We start from the raw sequence: 21863 nt of genomic DNA, 5'->3' as shown, positions 1-21863 counted from the left end.
TGGTTATCATGTCCACTGTGGAAACAACACATAAGAGAGTCAAGGAGACCTTAGACAACATACAAGCTATTCTTGGTGAAAACACGTACATTTATATGAATACCTTTGTGACACTCCATGTGTCATGAACGATTTTGAAGACGACTCGCTTATTTTAGCCTGTGCACAATTATTTTCACTTCAAAATTTTGTCTATAGCATCCCATTACGAGGTTCATGTACAGTGTCTGTCCAATTCTGAGCCAGTAGTAAACGTATAACTGGCTCTCTGCCGTTGTTCCTATGCTCATCACTGCCCTTTTTGCTGGTGGACTCTTTTATCCAAACGACCCACTTCTTACTAAATTCAGAGACTGAGCCTCATCAGATAATTGATCATTTCTCAACTTGCACTTGGGAATCAAAATGTATGCAGCATCGACCGCAACAGAAAATCCAATGTAAACTAGGGAAATGCAAAGTCTATCATAATCATTTAGCACATCCACCATATCTAAAAAGAGGAATGGACTGTAGAGTAACTACCAGTCATGTCTGCCCTATGTACAAGGCATCCCACTATTTCTTATACACTATATACTGCCTTTTAACAGGTCAATAGCATGGTTTACCGTATTTTGCATCTCAAAACTGCATGCAAGATGCTAAACTTATCAAATTCCTTGGATGTACCCACATACTTCATTTCAGCAGTATTCTCGAACCTTTATGGAAAAGGTGAAGCCCCAGATGACAACCGTATGAATCAAATGATAGTTATCGTGCAGCATGCATAAGCCAGTAAAACTTTACTAAGCACCCAGATGCTTATACTGACCTGGCTCAAACACTACAAAACAATGTAATTATAAAAATATTCAAGATAGTACGCCTGGGGATTTAGAAATGGCATTGGAAAATTTGTCTTGACCAACATATCCTGAACACACAGGACATGTCTAGTGTAAAAAATGTGGTGAAACTGAAAAAGATAATTTATAAACATCTGGAACAAAATATCTGGCTCCCAGAACAGGTGCCATTCATGTTAGAATAGTCACCTCAAGTGACTTATTAGATCCTTACTTAAAGATAAATGTTAAGTTTTCCGCACACTATTTGTGTTAAGCACATTACCTTTAAGGAATATTTATTGATTTACAGATACTCAATGCTGAATATAGACTAAGGATGTATGGTTGAGTAGGAAAACTGGGTGTACCAATAGAGTTTCCTTTTTCTTACTCTTGGTGTAATTTTTTACCACTTTTTACTGACACTAACTCAAGATACCTACCCACAAAAATAAACGCTATCCCTCCACAAACCACTAATTTCAAACAGATGTAGCACTTTATATTTACTAATCTAAGCATTTACCGCAGTAGACAAGGGGATCAATTCATGTGCATAACATAGGAGGTGCATCTCGTCTTTAGCAGTCCATCTGGAGGACTAATCCTGCCAATGTGAAAATGTCATACATTATTCATCAAAATTGTTCAGTTTCCGTTTTTTGTTTGCCAATAATGTGTGTTATCAAACACTTAAAAGCTCAAAGGGAAATATGTACTTGAGTGTGTGTAGGCTGAAGCAGTTCATGCTGATTTATCCTAAGAGGTACGTATCCCTGACATTAAAATAGCTGATTCAGCAACAGACCACAATACAATGATTTCTCCTTACCCTTTTTAATGCTGAACTTGAAAGAATAACCACCGATGAAGTCACAGATATTTTTGAAAAAGTGAGGACATGGCAAGGTTTACTACCAGTGTGAACAACCAGCGCTTTATTGCATTTAAGAATGCTATGTCAGTAATTGGAACTGACTACACAACAATTTTTTTTATTGTCTGTATCAACAGACATGGAATGATGGAATTACAGGTAATGTAAGGAATGAGTTTCATTTAAGCCTTATTAAAAAATATCTCATTACTGGCAGCACATACACATGAAGCACCATGCTAACAGTCTGAACTGTACCATTTTCCTCAAGGCTATGGGTAGAAGGACTTCCCCAAAACAGACCACTTTTATGCAATAGCAACAAGGCTGGACTGGCAACCTCAATCGAAAGACTTTGGGTTATGTATACCAAAGTTATTCAGAACAGTTCAACACATTCTTCATGCTAGATATACAAGACATATCTGAGAGCGATGGTAGTGGAAATCTAACAACTGTTAAAAGTAACAAACACTTGGATAAGCGTCCAAGGATTATTACTGCAATGTGCCATTCCTGGCCTATACGATTTAGATAAGCAATTCTTTCATGTCCACTTTATTCTACAAAATCCTTGACTTTTAATTTCTTATACTGATTTTTGAATGCAAACTCACAAGATTTACATTTAACTAACTTTTGGTGACAAAGGCGGCCGTGACTCTCATTCCTGACAGCAATTTACCCAATACCTGGTACTACTTTTCATAATGAAGGCTTTTCTTTGAGAAAAAAAACATGTAACAAATTGTCTTTACATCTTGGCACCTTGTAAAGTGTTTTATACAAAAGTTTAATAGATTGACACCCCGTTATTATTCACTACTTCACTGATAAACTTTGAAAGTGTGACCCTGGAATTCATCATGCAACATATTTACTGTGGCAGGAGAAAACACTTTCAATAACTTTTTTCTTCAAATGTATGAACCTTTTTAAGACAGCCAAAAAAGGCAGTGGTAGGATTACATAAGATGTGGGGAAAAGTATCAAAACCAGTTTAACACAAAAACTGTACAAAATGCTTTGATCAATGACAGATCAAAAAATGGTCAACTATGTTACAATGTAAAAGCAAAAGAATCCGGGATGTTCTCCCACATGTCAGCAGACGTCATCCAATAGTCTTAAAGCAAGGATAACCAATAAAATACATGTAGAGCGTATTCTGCAATTCCATTACATACAGTAGTTTCTCCAAAGCTTTTCTAGTATAGGTAATATAAAGCAGTTGAACAGAAAGCAAATGTATTTTGACAAACAGATATGCATTTATTCCTTTATGAGAACGATCTATAAAAATGGCCCTCATCCCTCCCCAATAAAGACAGAGGCTGACCGACACATTGGGATACATATGTACATTAAAATAAACCATTGTCTAAAAGAATAATTCTATATTTAAAAAGATACAGAATCAAGATCATGAAAAGGAAAGTGAAATTCGCTTTAAGTGAAGCCTGAGATTTTCTGTTGGTTCTCCAGCAAGGCTGCAAGATATCTTAAATGTAATGTTTCTTCCTTATTTTGTTGCTACAGTCTTTAGACTAAGCATGCAAAACATACATCCAAGTGCATCAGAGTGAAATGTATTCTTTTACATAATCATTCCCTAAAGGCTTTAACTGAGGTATGCATACTTACAGTTTCTCATGCTGTTATCTTTACTCCTTTTTAGCTACACACAATGATAAGGAACTGATCTACCAGCTTCAAATCCACATCTGAATAATGAACTAACTGGCAAACGTATTAAGATTGCTTCTCGCAATCCCACGTGGTTACTACCTGCACATCATCAAGCTTGCCTGAATATAATTTAAAACAACATAATATGTCAAAACCACCACAGACTGCCTTTTGTTTTTGAGAGAAAATATTGCTGTGCAAGCAAAGTAACTGCCTACTAAGACTGGAGAATCAAAACTGTGTGTGTGGATGCCGGTGTTAATCCATTCCAAAATGGCAACGAAAAAGTAAAAATTAAAAGAAATCAAACAAATATATATTCAAAGTTTGTTAAGAGTCAACAAACATGCCACAATTATTACTTTAACAATAGCTAAAGAATGAATTCTAAGAATACCACTACATATTTTGGTTACAGTTTTGGAAGCTTTCTCTATCACTCACAAAAAATATTCTTTTCATGGTAGCCAAATTTATTCAATGCCCATTTGCGGTTCAAGGTGGACAATTACATTGTGGACGTCTTCTGAAACTGTTCTCAAGTGCGTACCCCAAAGTGTCCATTATTGGTTTTGAAAGTATCTAATATGGTCAATGTAGCGAAACACTAATTAAAATAACTTTGGTTCATAAATCTATTGGTCTTTTAAAAGTACTTAAAGGAGCGGTATTGTTAGCAATAACCCATTGTCTTGTCACTCCACTGTACATTCCTCCACCTCCTTTGATCAACAATAAGAGGATATTTGGCTTCTTCAGATAAAGCATATAACAGAGAACATAATTTACCTTTGTATAATCTCTTTGGTAATTTTCGAAAAAAGGACAGAAAACTATAGATAAATCTCTTTAAAAAAAACTTTGGATGTGAAATAAAAATACAAACTAAAATTCTACATAAATAAGTGAATGAAGTGGCTGCAGAATAAAAAAAAAGCCTTTCAAGTGTGGCTGTGGTGTATGGAATACTGACTTACTAGAGCGGTTTGATGTATGTATTGTTTGCTGCAAAGTTCACTACGCTTATAAAGAAAGCTCTAGTCCGGTCACTTTGTTCCATTTGCTGTCTTCCTCCATTAATTGGCATGAAATTGCATAACAAACATAACCGCAGTGTAGAATTTGCAGAGCTGAATTAATTAACACATACATAATTGCGCCCAATCCCTATTAACTCCAATTACAAATTTAACCTGAATCTAATTTACAGATTAATATCAGCAAGCAGTACTAAATTTGTAAATACCGAGACCATCACCAGATACAGAAAGGTACAGTAATTAAATTACATATTTAGCTTGTAGCTTGCAAATTCATAAGAAGAAAATGTGTGTGTGTGTGTGTGTATGTATAATAATTTGAAAATCCTAGTCGTGTGTGAGATTCATTCGCTGGCACATTAAAACAGTTGTTAAGCCACTGAAGGGCAGCCTTTAAAGTCAAAAGAGTGAGCGTAGGATGTTTGGTTGTGCTGTGGATTTGATTGTGTTCCCATTATTGTCAAAATACTGCTTTGTGACATGAACCTGTGTTGCCTCATGCAATGTTCCTATGTCCAATTGTCTCTCAGTCTCAATTGTGCAGTACTTGAATATGCTAGATGGCGCATCCTCATTATGCATCGTGCATCATGTTGGGGACCTTTTTTATATTAGAAAAAAACAACAACTAAAATGGAATGATTTTGTGTGTTTAGACAAACCTTGGTCACCTTGGGTGGCACCTGGAATGAATGACAGGAACTACAAACAAGTAAATGACATTCTGCTTCATATAATAAAAACACCTATTAACATTCATCATGAAGTACAGAAAATGTACAGCCTACTTGAGGCCGTGGGCCTTAGCAGAGGCCTGAGGTCAGAACTTAAAATGATGTGGTAGGAGCAAAGGAAAGGAAATACATTAAGAAAGTTTGGGATAATTATTCTGCCTCCTGTCTTCCCAATCCCTTGTACATTAATATACAGTAGTCCCCATCCCAAATGGAAGCAAAATAATTAAAGGCAGTGATAATCAAGTTAACATGCAGTACTGTGCAAATACGTTGTCCACTGGGATCCTTAAAATATCTGCAAATGTTTGACTTGCAGCTTCAAAGTACATGCTTAGTTTCGAATCTTCAATCTCTTTGTTAGCAGGACTGCAGTCCAATTTCTGCTGCTAAGCGCGAGTAGGTGAATCCGTTTAACAAATTTACAACACTGATGTTGACTGCAAGAGAGGAAATTCCCAAGTACCAAACAAGTCCATCCAATGCACAGAGTACAAATTCCTTTTTTCAACAAAAAGTAGAAAAATCAAAAATACTCCCAAATGGGATACTTGATGGCACTAAGAGTTAACACGTCAGAATTGTCAAAATGGACTGTGTACCCTCCTGGCTGTACAATGGAGCGATTTCACAGTAATTTTCGACTTGTTTTTCCAATCTTCATTCTCAGGACAGTGAAAATGCAGATGTTTATTCCAGGTCCTCATTTACAGGTTCGTCTTCATAATCTCGGTCTGGATCAAATTCTGGACTGTGATTGGCTGTTGTCACTAAGGACAGAGGACCTTCATTCTCATCTGGGTCTAATGGCTCTTCTTTCACATGCACGCTATGCCTGAAACAATGAAAAGGCACCAGTTAATAAAAGGCTGTCCCAAAAATACTTCACTTATGTACTGATGCAGGAACAACAGAGAGGTACAGACACCACCATGAAAAAAAAAGTCCAAAAGCAGCAAGAATACAAAAATAAAATTAGACTGTAAAAAAAAAAACGATTTAAAATGACATTTCTTAAAAGTGACTGTTTAAATAAAATGCAGGTTTGTTCTGTAACATTAAAGAGCTAGTGAAAATCTGCAGATAAATAGCTGAAATTATCAACACAAAAGTGGGGCAGTAAATTGTCAGGGCACTAAGCTTCAGGAGGCTGGGCTAATCATTCCTTGCTGTGCGTTCTGCTTCTCTAGTTAACATGCAGAACCTGTGAGCTAACTCTCCAGAGGACGACCCCAAGCGAGGTTCCATCATTAATCAACTTCAAGCAAACATAGCATAGAGACACCATGATACATGCTTTAAAGTCCAAATTAATGCATATTTTTACAAACTGTCAATAGGGAAAGAAAAGGCCTGCCAGGGAACAAAAACGTAAAGGAAAAGGGTTGCTAAAGACAACAATATAATTCAAAGGCTGAGTTCTAACGAGGATAATAACACTGTCAGCTGTAAACAAGCCAAAACATGATCTCCAGCTCGTGGTGGGCAAAAGGATGCAGTCAGGAGAGGTGATCTGCCAAAGTTCTCATTACAGACCAGCAGATGAATAGCACATTGGGGAGTGTGGTCTGATCCCACAACACAGACCTGATAACAAATACATAAAACATACTTACAAACCTTTTGCCAATGCAAATGTGTTGTGGAGTGATGCTTGTTATGTACAAAATGCAAAGGAGCAATCATGTCTAGGTACCATCGCCTTATCTCCACTTGAGCGCGGCAGCGCGGTGCATCCTAATCTTCTACATTGTCATGTTACAAGGATCCAACGTGTCAACCGTCTAGCCACTGAACTACACAATAATCCTTTGTTTGTGTTGCTATTTAAGTGGCTGCTGCAGAGTGGGTAGCACAATACATCAGTGGCCTAATTACTTAATATGCGTCCCCCAGTGATGTGGCACTCAGTGCTATTCACGAGGCGGTAATTCGACATCAATACATTCCAAAATGGAGTCTGCCCCAATTTGCAGGGGGATATGCCCCATGCAACTCGGAGAAGTCTTGAGTTGCTCTGCGCATGCTCTCAGTATGTTACAACAGCTTGAAGAAGAGGTCACTCGAGGAAGGCAGACAATGTACATCACCCATTTATCAATCTCTTAAACGCAGGCCACAAGGACCTTACAGATGTAGACCCCACAGTGCAGTCAGAGAATAAACTCAGACCTATGGGTGACTTCAGGCGCTCTCTCAAATGATGGGTCAGTCACCATCACAATCTTACCCACCAGTAGGAAGCACCAATGGTCTGTGGTGGTGTGCTGAGTATCTGTCAAGTAAGTAAATACTAGAACAATGTACAGCTGCAAAACACGCCACTGCAAAAGCTGCGAGATTGGTTTCCACTCTGCACTTGTACAGCGGACTTTATTAACTTTATGCAAATAATAGATTCAGGTTTCTATAATATTGGTCCTCCCTGTAGGCAAAACCCTGAATCATCTGTTGCAAGAGAGGCCTACTCTGCCCCAGGCCTCCTTTTAATGTATGAATTTAGGTATATGTAATTTCTATAGTGTGAACCGAACCAAAAGGCAGTGGAGGGTGGCTGTACATGGCAAAGAAAAGCATAAAGACCACAACTAATGGGACAGGAAGACGGGTTGTCGATAGTTAATGCACTGTGATGTAATTTTCTTAAAGGAGTTGTCTTCAAAGAACACTACATCACAATACCTTAATCATCCACAACTGTCTGCCTCTCCCAATCATCACTGATTTTATGCTCATCTATGACCATGTCCAGCGCTCTGCTGAATTTTGGCTAGATTTGTTAACTACAAGAAATGCTCCTTGAATGATGCACAATGCTAGAACAGTGCCATTGCATTCCATATAGTGCATTTCCCAGTTTACTTGGAGACATACCCATGCAAGTCATTTCACAATTTTCCACTAAGGAATTAAGTGATTGTCCACCTCCCTCAAATGGGAGGTCAGCCTAAGTACACAAATCCAGGAGATAGTTTGGATCTAGATTTCCCTCCCTCCCACTCAAAGCTAGGCCACTAGGCTTCTGTACGTATGCAGTCTGCGTGGTTGATGTCTGGTACTACGGATTTGTGCGTGAGTCTTTTGATCACTCTGTATAGGAAAGATAGCATCAATGTGTAAAACATTACATTTTTAATGTGTAGAGGGAGTACATAGTTTTCAATGGCACGAGTGTAGTTGTGAAATCCAATGCTATGGACACCGCAGTCAGTTTCCAATTACCAAAGCAATACAGTTTGGAAAGGTCATAAGTCAGTGGTGATAAAATTGTGAGTCTTTCGTTTGCACAATCAGTAGAAAAAACACTAACATTGAATTGATATTTTTCGGAATAAGGGCTAAACGTTTTGCCTAGTTTTTGAAACTTGACAAAAAAAAATGACAAATGTTATGTATTATCTCCATTATATTGAGGCAAAGGAGAGTAAAATTAAGTTTGAATGTACATATACACATAGCAAAAATAAGGAATGTGAGTGAAAGCTCCTTTGCAGTTAAGGTATTAGAGAAATTCCTCCTTCTTGTTTGTGTTATAAAAGAAAGCTATCCACCAATCAAACATTCCCTTTGCCTCTCTGTTAATGTGGGAGAAGGCCAAAAGTTATAAACTGAGACCATTAGTCACCCTCCCCTCGCACCCCACTGTAAACAGAGAAAGTGACAAGAAAGCAGTCAGCACAACAGTAAGAAAGAGTGAAAGGCACAGGGATCAGGTAGAGCAGACGGAGTTACTAACTGGTTCCTTACCGCTTTAAATCCAGAAGACATGTGCTTCTATAAAGAATTATTAACAAGGAAGAGCAGACTGGATTCTCATTTTCGAGGCTCACAAAAAAACGGAGGCAGAATGAGCATGCCTGTCTGTACAGGTAGGTGGGAGAGCCACAAAGCTGCCTTTGTTGCTGTGGCTTCTCCCCAGAGTGGAATAATTGACCGGGCTGAACCGAAAAATAGAAATGGAGAACAGACTATTTTAATCCGAATTTCTATTTCATATTATTCAAATGTTCTTATTCGTTCATCTTCCTAAACCAATATAATGTTTTGAGGGAATCTATGACAAAACACTAAAGTGGTTAAAAAAAATGGTATCCTCACTCAGCGTATTCATAATAAAAAGTAGTCAATACGCATTGACCATCAATCACTGGTCACAACCTTCAAATAACCTCCGGTGCTGATGAGTGAAGATGCTGCATTTTCTTTCAAGTGAATGGGCTATAACAAACAGGTAAAGACTGAACAAACATCTAACCGACAACAGAGCGCCTCCTTCTTTCGAGCAGTCCTAAGTGTGGGAGAAGATGCGCTGTTACATAGCCCAAGAACCCCATCGAGGTGGACATGAACTTTAGAAAAGACATGTTACACTTTGCTTTTAACAACTGAACGGTAAGAAAGCCCCATACACCAAAGGGTGGTTGCGGCAGGAGATACTTTAACGTTCTTAGAGAAATACAATACTAAGGGGTTGCTATGGCATCCTTTAACCAATTACATTTCTGAAAGTAATTTACCTTGATATAGACACTTTAAAAATGTGCAGGTCTAATTGCTATCATAGGCTTTTAGAACGGTTTATTAAGATGAGAAATTTAGAAACTACTTTAAAATGACAAAATGTGTGATGATAGGTTTTCACGTAAATGTTCTTTTCCACTTTCTCAAGTAGGTCAGGGCAATAACTAACCACAATTTAAGTTCTCAAAAGAACTGAACAGAGGCAACAGCAGGAAACAAAGCAAGGCAATGGAATCCTGGTCTAGCCAGCCAACTGATTCCAAATAAGATTATTTCTGCTGCCTTACTTAAACTGCTTTCTATTTCTGATTTGTTCACACTGTCCACGCGGTTCTGATATCATCTATCGAAACCACTCATTCATGCGAGTATTTAAATTGCCTCAACAGCAAATTATATTTTAGTTTAGCAACTATTACGCGTGAATACAAAGCTCAAAGCTGATTGCTGTGTTCACTTGCCTGAGTGTATAACTGGGAAAGGGAACCGAAAGAAAAAGCTGCAAGAACGAGAGAGAAATAAAGAATGAATGACATAATTATAACTTTGCATTGTGCATAGTATCCTCTGGAAGTCTCTCAGGACATTTGGGCCACCTAGCACAGACAAGTCTGGTCCTAATGTAACCTTCCCTGCTGCCAATTAGTCTAGCGGCCCCAAAGTCTGTCAGGCAGCTAAAAGGTAGTGGGCGGTCTCCCTGTACCCTAGGCTCAGGGTGTCTGGAGGTATGCCTTTCAATAGATGGTCATGCAGATGGAATCCCCAGGGGCCAAGGCTGTCTGCTAGGTAAACAACCCAGCAGGGTTTTTACCTAGCAGGGTTTGGGCCACTAGGAAGAAGAGGGAAACCAGCACAGCAGTGCTTGCAACACCTCACAATTTTCCTGCCACTGCTCGAGGCCACTCCTGCAACTGTGTAAATGTACTCAGGATTGTGGCAGGGATTAGGCCTGTGCCCAAATTTAACAGAGACCTTAAGAGTGAGAAGAACCTATGTGCACTTGGGTGTCTCTACGATTGTGAACATTGGCGTATGTGAGGAATGTCAAAAGAGGCCAGGGATACACCAGCCAGTTATTTTATTCCTCAGGGTTTTCTCTCTGTTGTACATGGCTACTTCCACCTATAACATTATCTGGGGAAAATACTTTACAAAGAACAGAAGTACTCACTAGTCCAAACTTAGAAAATACTAGGAAGGTTCAACTCTTTATAACTAGTTGTTAAAAAGATGACCTGATAAGACTATTTGACAATCACCAGACTTTCATGGGCCATCTTGTAAATGCCCAAGCTTAAACGTCAATTAACTGATATACCCACATTTTATAAGTCAGATCTTTTCCCGATTTTTTGAAATACTCTTACAAAGGTACAACTTAGGAAGTTGGTTATGAAGACCACCTACCTTCCCCTGTCAGCAGAATACAATCCTAATTCTTATATTTGTCCACTCATGCCAATGTCATTACAATGTTACAAATAAAGCAACGGCTGAAAGGACAAATCCATTGCGAACCACACAATGGAGTAGTGTTAAAATGCATTCCTCTATACTTAACAGCAAAGCGTTAAGTGTCCCCGAATATCTAAATGAATTGGGGAGAGGAGTTGGCCTAAAGGCTAGGGTGCTCGATCTCGGACCTGGATAACTGGGTTCGAGTCTCGGTAATGACGCTGAACATCCTGTGATTCTGGGCAAATCACTTAATCTCCCCGTGCCTAAAACCAATGAATGTGTGTCCTCATGTAACGTAACTGGTGCTATGTAAAGCGCTCTGATACCCGATTGGATTCGAGTCAAGTTTGCGCTATATAAAACTCTGCAAAAAAAAATTGCCCTAGACTGTCAGCAGGAGAGGTAACTAAGACAACAATTTTCCTGCTGTCGGAGTGATGATGCCTTAGGGAAGCAAGGGCCACCATCTGGCATTAAAGATGTTCCTTTGCACAAACTAACAGACTGACATATCAACACTGTTTTTTATTGACCTCCCTAAGGCAGACAACTGACTTGACCAAACAAGAAAGCTGCCAGTTAGGGCCAGATGAATGACGCTTGCATTTTGCGACTTGCAAATTGCGTCGCTTTGCAGCTTGCAATTTGCTTGTCGCAAAAGGCAATGTACAACATTGTCATAGACACCGTTAGCGATTCCCTATAGGGTCACAAATTGCATGCCTCATCAATATTCATGAGGCAAGCGCAATTTGCGACCTCATTGGGAATGGCTGACACTCACAGGGATGGTGGCCTGCTGGGGTCAGCAGACCACCATGTCTAACTGCTTTTTAAATAAAGCAGTTTTTTTTGTTTTTTTTTTAAATGCAGCCCGTTTTCCTTAAAGGAAAACGGGATGAATTTAAAAAAGAAAAATTAAACTTTTCAGTTTCATTTTTTAAGGGCAGGCAGTGGTTCCCCACCGCCTGCTCTCCAAAAATATTTTCGGACCCATCACAAAGAGAAAAGGGTCCACTGGGGGCTCCTTCCTGTTTGTGAATGGCTTACCACCCCTTTGAAAATGGTGGTTAACTGCAAGTGTTTTGCAACTGCAAATACCGCCGCAAAACAATCATACATTGGTGTGAGGCTCGCTATTAGGAAGGGACACCCATGGCACGCCCCTACCTAATAGCGAGTTGCAAGCCATATTTTGCGAGTCGCTAATAGGTTATCGAGTCGCAAAATACGGTTTGTACATAGGGCAGACCTATTGTGCAGTCGCAAACAGGCCAAATTCCCATTTACTTCTGCCCCTTAATGTTTATTACAATTGGGTATAGATGTAGGTGTATATTGTGTAAGGTTTCTTATGGAGTGGGAAAAGTGGATACAACAGAACTGAGCACTCTATAAAGTTGGGAGGGTACACAAGAATGATACTTTGTGTATTATGGTTTGCTGATACCGTCACTGAAGACACAACACAGCTGTGCCTGCGGACAATAAATATGTAGAGGGACTATTCATTTTAACTATAATTTTAAAGTTTCCATATTTTATTACCATACTACCCCAAACCTGGTAAGCTCCTAGACCTTTTTCAGTTGCAACAAGGGTGTCAGTTCACATAGTGTACATTTGCTAAATCTTTAAAGGCATGTCAATCAATTCAAAGGGTGCCTGAATAGCCCCTGAATGAGGCATGTCTTCAATTAATTACATGGATAGAAGTATGTGATTTTCTATAAAACAAAACCTCGATTTGGTTGAATTTTATGTAGTACAAGAAACCAGACTTTTTATAATTTTTTCTGAATTTAATTTGTTTATTTAAGTACCTGGTCACTTATAAAGTTCCTCCAATATTAAAATGGTGTAAAAGGTAGGGTATGGTCAGGCTGATTTTAAGATCTGCACCAATTTAAATGCTTCATTCAATTAATGTTTCATCGTCTCTAAACAACAGCACACGTTAGGAGGACGCTCCCATTGAACATCATCAGATAAAACCTGATCTAGAGGAGGGATGTTCATATATTCATATTAATACAGACCATGGTAACATGTATTGTTTGCCAATGATACATATTAATCATGTTCTACTAAGGGACTTTGATTGCGATTGCAGATCTTCAGTCATTTGCAAACAATGGTGCTAGCTCATTCACACCACAGGAGATTGAGGCAAATGGTCGGCACATACCATAACCCAGAGACCGATGGTCCCAAAAAATGGAAAGAGGTCCAAGACTGATGGTTTCATTATAAACTGAGGTAAATCTAAACTTTATAAACCATAAAGATCGACCCTTAGAAACAGGTTTTATAGATGAGTAACTTAAATGTCCTCTCGGGTAATGTGCGTTCTCCACAATGGTAGAGAGGAACACACAGTGTTGTTAAAATACCCCTCACACACCAAAAGGGCCCTTGGTATCATGCTTCATCATAGGGGTCTTCCCGCCCCTCTACGGGACGGGGCTTGCTACAACCTACGACTACGTGGGAGCACCTTTTGGTCTGTGAAAAAACGACCAAAAGGGAGTGAGTGCAAGGGTCAGAGGTGGATGGGTGAGTGAAGTTAAAAAATACCTGGCTCATTAGTTATAAAGAATTTTTAATGGACTTGTGAGCAGGTATCAGTAAAAAATAGGGGGGGAGGGGTGAATATGCCTCAATGAGCTGTTCCTCCTAGGTGTGTCTACATGTTTCGAAGCTCCCCAGGCTTCTGCTTCAGGACTTGAACGATGCCTAGCTACACTCACGAATATAATGTGAGCTACAAATGTATGCTAATAATCATGAGGTTTAGAGTGCATATCGATTCCCAATGCACTAGTCGGATACTTAATTAATTAGGTCCCCCCGCGGCTCCGCTGGGTCCAGCAGAGCCGCGGGGGGACCTAATACGACGGGACACTATCCCAGTAACAGTCGACAAGACAGGCACCCCGTTAAAGGCTCATGGGGCAATTTTACCTCGCATTTCGAAAGAGTTACTACAGGATACTTAATTAAGTTTCCAAGTACTTAATTAAGTATCTGCCCTGAGGTTTTTGAAACATGGTGGTATGAGTTTAAATGACAACAAGGTGGGTATTATAGCAACTCAATTGCTTTATAAAGGCAATTCATGTTATTTGAAAGTTGGTAAATGACCCCTTTTATGTTCCCAAATGTTCTGCAAGTTCATATTTGAACTTCTCTATGCTATATTCCAATTAAACTCAACAAATATATTTTTGATTAAATAGTAAAGTAAACTTTGGTCTAATCCAATACCAGAACGTGAAATTCAGCTATTTTTTTTACCACACGGGTGGGAGCCGAAGACCTGAAAAAATAGGAAATTTGCATAAAATTGGTAGATGTGTTGATGACCCAAAGCCCCCCCCCACCCCCTCCCCCGACAGTCCCCTCAAGCTGAATTAAAGGTGTGCATATTTGGGCTTCCAGAGGTGTCCCGATATCGGTGTCAATGGCGTCAAAAGGGTTGCACTATTTAGGGCTGTCACTCCGGTGTCATTCCTGCTGGCATCCATTCTGTCAGAGGCGATTATGTTACCCATGGCACTTCCAGGGATGAAAAAGTCCACCGAGCTCCCACAACTCTTGGGAGAAAACTCCCAGCACTAAAGGGACATTATTGTAATTTTTACCTGAAAAACACCATGGCCTGTCATTCCTGCTGTCTACCGTTGCAAAAGATGTTTCTGCATCCAACACCGCCAATCTGTAAATTATTACATTGATCTCTTATCCGTTTTGTCATTTCTGCTGGTAACATGTCGAGCTACAATGCTTTTAAAGCATCCAAGTTAAATGCTGTGCTTAATTTGAGCTGGTTGTTGCTCGTGGGGAAGCACCAGTCCTGATCTTTGGGGACCAGCACTTATTTTTCCTGATGAGACATTTCCCAAGAGCAAGACAGCAAAATGCCCAAAGGTGAAAGAAGGAAGAAGAGAAAGATGAAAAAAAGGATACCAAGAGTGAAAGCAAGAACCAGCAATGGTGAGATAAAGGGACAGGGTGTGTCTGGCAGTGATTTCAAGCGGCTGGAGGTCGGCCGCTGGCTTCTGAGCAGGGGTTTGGGCACCTGGCACTCATTCTTTTATAGTCCACTGCTGAAGGCTATACTCGTTAAAGTCCCTGAACCATAAAGAGGGAGAGGGCCTTTAACAAGCGGTATAACCAGAGGCAGAAGGGTTACAAGACTATTAGAACATTTCATCCTCAGAGTAGTATGTTATAAATTAAAAAAGGAGAAACATGAAGACAATCATTGGAATGTTGGAGCTCCGGGCTCATCTCAGCCATTAGAAGAGGTAGAGGTGGAAGAGGTGTGGTGCCACGGCTAGGGCGACTGACGCCGGATGCTGGGGATCATGGTTCGATCCCCGGCTACGGCGGCAGGGGTCTGCCCAGCACCGTGCGACTCTGGACAATAGCTCGCTTAATCTTCCCGACGGCCCCCAGCGATGGGAAACCTACGGGTAGCTGTGCGCTTTACAAATACAAGGATTTATTTATTTATTATAACCCAAAGCTACTCTGTTGTCTTGAAAAGAGCTCTCAACATTCCAATGTTCTAATATTGTCTTAGAGCCAACCGTAGCGGGCTCTACTGGCCATTAAAAGCCCACTCCAGCGTTAAAGGCCTGAGTTGAAGGTGAGGGCCTTTAACAAGGGAGTGGGACTTTAATGGCTGGTAGAGCCCATTAAGGAGGGCTCTAAGGCTATTAGACCATTCCATTACGGGTCTGGTGGCTTAGTAGACTACTGGATCCACTACAGGGGCCTGTGTTCGACCTCATGGTCACAGGTCACAATTCCCGGCGAGTCCACTCGGCATTTCATTCTTTCGGAGGTTGATAAAATAAGCACCATTGAGTTGGGTAACAATAAACATCTGTTATTCAGTGCCAAGAAGTCCCTTTGGGGTGAATGTGAGCTTTACAAATACACATGTTATGTCATGTTCTAAATTGCAAAACAAAGGCCTCACGGAGCCCGAGGGGGTTGAAATCCCCTCCTGCTCCGTGAGGCCTTTGTTCACAGCTGCTGCTGTGAACAAACATTGAAATGTTGATGCTCCGGGTTTCTACTGGTCATTAGAAGCCCGGGGCACTACATGGTTCTAAATGGAGTGCTCAATATTCCAATGTTCTAATACAAATTAAACACTGGTTAAATGCATTGGTTTTACTTGAAAACTGTAAATAAGCACTCAAATCATGTGAATTTCAATAAAGAAACAGGCCATCCTCAGTACTTACATTGCTTGCATGGGAGAGCGGCCGGGACTGCTGTCGCTCTCAGTGCTATTCGAATGGTCCATCACTCCATTCAGCTCTTCTCTCATCGCACTAGCAAAGTTGCTCAGTGTGGGATTTCCCATAGAAGCCGTAGTGTATAGAGGTATGCTATTCTCAGCCATTGATGCCTGCAGACGAAATATCATGACAAATCAATCTCCGTAACGACGTGGACCCTCATTGATAAAAACATTACTGCTTTCAAAGCAATGTTGTTTTATCCACTGAAACAGAATGTGTATGACACCATTAAGATTAATATACTCTCCTTCACACCGTTCTATTGTTTTACTTTAGGGAGATTGTGCTTATTATTATAACTCTTTGCGGTTATGGAGGCAACAACTTTCAGAATGCAGATTCAATTGAACAAGTGCCACATTGGAATAATGACCATTCTGTGACACTGCATACCAACTGAAACAAATCTAAATACAACTGTAGGTTTATTGTGCTAAAGTAAAGCCATTTATTGAACACCAGACTTGGACATTTTTTGCTTACAACAAGGATCAGGTCGTTTCTTAAAGGAAACTAGGGTGTGAGGAAATTCGATTTTCGACTTCGATCGAATTAACTCGCCATTTTGTAAACCGCTGCCATTTTGTGTTGCCCTCACTCAGGCAGCACGGCGAACAAAGTCTTTTCTGCTTTTCCTGCAATATTGTGTCAAAATAGCCTTCTGCCTCTATTTACAAAGCTGGTGTTAGGGACTGGCTGAGTACACTAATCCCGGTCTGGTTTTTCTAATCCCTGTCTTAACTATCTGTTGGTTCACACTAATCTCTTCTGACTTTATCTTATCTTCTGGCCTTCGCTGTCTTCTGCTCGTATTCTCTCGTTTCACAACTGTCCTCCAGAACGCACAAACGTATCTCGCCACCTGCAAGTCAGTTACAGACACGTTAATACCTTAACCTGTGGGGAGGGGTGGCAAACACAGTTGAAGGAGAGGCTTCTTCGAGTTACTCGATACCTTGTTTTCCAACCTTTTCTATTGGCTCTGACCTATCTCAAACTTCCCTTATTGGCTCTCGATGTGTGTGATAGGAGTGTTTTCTGGTTAATGTATATGTCTCCTATACCAATATAAGATTGTACGCCACACAGTGAAGTGGCAGTCTCCTAAGAACATACCGTGTGTACTTCTAGGACAACTGTACTAGCTGCAGCAAATAAAATCTGATCTTTTACGCCGACAGAGTGTCCCCGTGTCTCTGTTAGCTGAAGCAGGAGAACCCAGGAGATTAAGGCGTACCCAGCGCCGCCAGGCCCAAAAGGTTCTGGTTCTTCAACTGGCGCCCAACGTCGGGCGGTTTCAGAGGTAGTGGTTCTGCCTGAAGGTCGTGAGGAACCCCGCAAGAAAATTCTGGAGGAATCGTGAACCACGTCAAGCGACCCCTGTATGTCGAAAGTGGTCCGAAGGTCTTTTGCAGCGTGGTTACTCCTTCCTGACGGCTACTGACGACTGCTGCCCTGACTGCTGCCCTGTTTTGGCCCTCTTTTTAGTGATGTATGGTAAGGCGAGAGAATACACGGGCCTCTGTTGGTGTAAGAAGACATCTTAGTTAAGTATTGGTGGGTCGCTCCCACATTGGTTCTTTGGTTCTTTGGTTCTTTGGGGTAAGTACATTTGTGCTGTGTTGAATAAATTAAACCCCCTTGATGTTTGTGAACAGTCCAGTGAAATAACGATGCCTGGTCTGACTCAGTTTAGGAAACTTTGTTGCTTTGGTTGTAATAGGGATTCCCGGCTGGAGGACTCTTGTCCGCTTCCTTCGGTTAGAACTCCCACTTAGGAGCTCTATTCTAAACATGGTGTTGGCCCCATTGCCTTTAACGAGGCATGGATCCGATACACGAAGAATGATGGCGTTTTAAAATGGCCAGAAAATGGTAGTTTTGAGCCTGATATATTAGATAATTTGGAAGCTATTTTATTTAAAAGAAAAGCCCGGCCGGCAATGTTTGACTCTTTCCGCCTTTGGCGTAAGGAAGCCAAACAGAGAAAAATTAAGCAAGAAAAACGAGATAGGAAAACACAATTATACAGGCTGCTCAACAATTTAAAGATGATGAAGTCGATAATGCGATGGAAATTTCAGAGAGACAGCATCATATGGCAATAGATAAATGCTATCCAATGTTGCCAGCTTCCCCTTCCGATAAAAGAAAGGATTCAGAGGAAGATCCCTTGATGTCTCACTTATTGAGATTGCCTCCACCCGATGTACAAGGTGCTAATGCACCACCGTTGTTTCAGCCTGCTCAGCCGCCAGCTGCGCCTCCGCTTGCTCCGGCTCTTCCGCATTTGCCCCCTCATAAATTGCCGCCTCTGCCTGCTTTGCCTTCGACTCCTTTGCCTTCATCTTCTTTACCTTCTGCTCCCCCGGTAATTACCGATTCCTTTTCAATTAGTTCGCCTAATACTTTGTCCCCTATTCTTATGTCCAATTCTCCATCTATGCGTAAACGACTCACAGATATGGTTTCTGGTCTTTTATCTCCTTTCTTTGAAGCTTTAAATGGGTCTCCGGCTTTTTCCTCGAAGACAGTCTCGTAGTCAGTTCCCAGCTTCTGAAGAACGAGAAAGGGTAAATTCTCTCGCTCGTAAATGGATTGAGAAGGGTCCCCAGTATAGTGTGCTCGACATTATGCCTACCTTCTCACAGTGGAATGCGCCTACGCAGAGATAGGTTTTCAATGTCATGTGTGATACTCTCGTTAAAAGGTGGGAGGATATGGATTTGGGTTCGGTCCCTCAGGGTTTGTTAGATATTCAGGCTGATTTTGATAAGGGTCTCATTGTGGGTTCCAAGGTTGAGGACGCCGTAAAGCAACTTGTTACCTTTAGAACCTTATTTACCTCCCAGACATTTTCTCGACTCCGATCCCTCAGTTAGGTTGACACTGAAAAATTACCCAATGAGAGAGGTTCCCCCAGTTTGGAGAGAAGAGGTTGCAGGAGTAGGTAATAATCCAGCTATTCCTGCTCACTTCCAGCGTATATGGGTACATGTTCCCTGGAAAAGATCTGAAGTTTTGGCTCTTAAACAGTCTTTACCGGATCCTCGTAAGAACCCTGCAGGTTATTATAAAGAATTGTCACAGACTTGATGCCTGTATTATGAATTTAGCAGACATTGACATGTTAATGGGGAATGTAGTCCCACAAGCATTATGGGCTAAAATTCGTAAAGAGAATCCTGCCCAAGAATTAGTTGGAAATTTGGATGCTATCACTGCCGCAGATAGAGACCAAGTGGGTGGTGCGAAGCCTGATGCTTTGATTTCAGAACTCCCTGGTAGGATTATTACATTAATGAAAACGATGATGCCTTCTTTGAGAGTTAACTGGGATAAACTAGCCGCGTGCAAACAGAAGGATGAGAGTGTCTCCGATTTTTTCACTCGTTTCGAAGAGACATTCATTGATCACAGTGGTCAAGATAGGACTACGGAAGGTGGACAGCGATTATTTGTGGATAAGTTTGTGTTCAACCTGCTTCCCGAGCTGTCACACAAGTTGGAAGACTCCAAGAGTTCATGGGCCGTTTCTTCTTCAGCCCAGATATTGGCTACTGCTCAATATTATGAAAATAGAGATAAAGAAGAAAAAGATAAGCAGGAGAAAAAGACTAAAGAATTGAAAACTAAGGTTCTCTTGCAACAGGCTTATCCACCATGTTATGCTCAGCCCCAGTTTCAACAGCCTCCACAGTTTCAGAGGGTGTATCACAAACATGAGCCATATATTCCGCGACCTTTGTTAGGTCCTAATCAATGTGCCTATTGTAGGGAGGAAGGTCATTTTAAGAATAGTTGTCCGGTTTTATTGCAGCGTAATGGCACACCATCTGCTCCACGAGGTCGTGCTGGCCTCCAGTCAGCAAACCGAGGTAGAGGTCGAGGTATGTTGACTCAAGAACAGCGTTCCCTTCCTCCTCCTAATTCCGTGAATTACTTTGATCAACAAAACGTTCGGGCTACACAGTACTACAATGAGGATTGTTATGTTGAAGGCGATAATGAAGGTCTTCATGCTAACTAGGACAGCCATGGACAAAGTAAGGGAGTTGTGTCGATTCCAGTAGATCAGAATGGACCTTATGTTAATGTCACTACAATGGGTGTTTCAGAGCCATTTCTTTTAGATACTGGTGCAATGAGAAGTTCTATCATTCATTCAAAACTCCCTGGGGCACCTTTGTCTGGCTTAACAAATGTATCTGTAGGTTTTTCTGGCGCCCCAGTTCGTAATCCGGTCTCTGGCCCTTTGCCTATTTCAATTGGCCCTTATGATTTGGAAGCTCCGTTTCTCTTAACGAATGGTTGCGGCGAGAATCTATTGGGCTTAGATCTACTAAAAAGAATGCTTGCCACAATATCCTGTTCTCCTTCTGGTGTATATCTTACTCTAGGACAAAGATTGACTTCTCCAATGTATTTGTCTAAAGATCAGTTCCCACCTGAATTTCTCTCTCTTCCTGCAACGCTTTGGGCTACGGGTCTGAATGATGTTGGTTGTCTTGAGATCCCACCGTATGTTGTTACTCTCAAGCCAATGCTGAATTGCCACGCGTTCCTCAATATAGAATTTCCACTGAAGGTGAAAGAGCGCTTTTGGAAATCATTCATGATTTAATTCAGAAGGGAGTGGTTGAGGAAACGAGAGGAAACATATGTAATAGCCCTATTCTTCCCGTTCTTAAACGCACTGATCCTTCTCAGCCTCCTGTTTATCATTTTGTGATTGACCTTCGGGAGGTTAACAAAATTGTTGTACCACAGTTTCCAGTTGTCCCAGATATCACTGCACTGTTGACAATGATACCTTCCACAGCGGTTTGGTTTTCTGTTATCGATCTGAAAAATGCTTTCTTTAGTATTCCCATTGCCGAAGAAAGTAGAGATATTTTTAGCTTCTCTCTTGGAGGCCGAAGCTTCCGGTTTAAGCGCGCACCTCAGGGCTATTGTGAAAGTCCTTCTATTTATAGTCAAGCTTTGAAATGTCATCTTGATGCTTTTTCTTTGCCGTCTGGTGCTGCTCTTATTCAGTACATGGACGACTTGTTGATAGCTGCTGATTCAGAGGACACATGCAAGAATGTGACGGTTGCATGGTTGCGACCCTTGTCCGATCTTAATCATAAGGTTTCACCTTTTAAGCTACAATATGTTCGTCAAGAGGTTACCTACTTGGGTCATATCTTATCAAAGGAGGGAAGACGATTAACCCCAGAACGTATCCAAGCAATTGCGCAAAGGTCAGTGTCATCCACACAAAGAGAGGTATGTGCCTTCCTGGGCATTACTTCCTATTGTAGGCAGCGGATCCCTAACTTCTCTCTGTTGGCCAAACCTTTGTTGGCACTCACTTTGAAAGATACGCCTCCGCTCCTTCCGTGGAC

The 21863-nt window shown here is 41.0% G+C and overlaps 1 protein-coding gene across 42 annotated transcripts in view; it reads right to left on the bottom strand.

Moving 5' to 3' along the window:
* Positions 1-1748: 1748 nt before the first annotated feature.
* FOXP1 (forkhead box P1) overlaps positions 1749-21863 on the bottom strand; it is a 1129017-nt gene continuing 1108902 nt past the window's right edge. For all 42 annotated transcript variants that reach the window (XM_085624906.1, XM_085624905.1, XM_085624913.1 and 39 more), the window contains 2 exons: positions 16414-16580; positions 1749-6008 (listed from right to left, as the gene is read on the bottom strand). In XM_085624906.1, coding sequence (XP_085481032.1) covers positions 5864-6008; positions 16414-16580 — 312 coding nt within the window. In that variant the 3' untranslated portion in view covers positions 1749-5863. The remainder of the gene's footprint in view (positions 6009-16413; positions 16581-21863) is intronic.

This window comes from Triturus cristatus, chromosome 9 (genome assembly GCF_964204655.1).
Source record: "Triturus cristatus chromosome 9, aTriCri1.1, whole genome shotgun sequence".
Lineage (NCBI taxonomy): Eukaryota > Metazoa > Chordata > Amphibia > Caudata > Salamandridae > Triturus > Triturus cristatus.
Note: the sequence above shows the minus strand (reverse complement) of the source record. Positions and strands in the feature narration are given on the sequence as shown.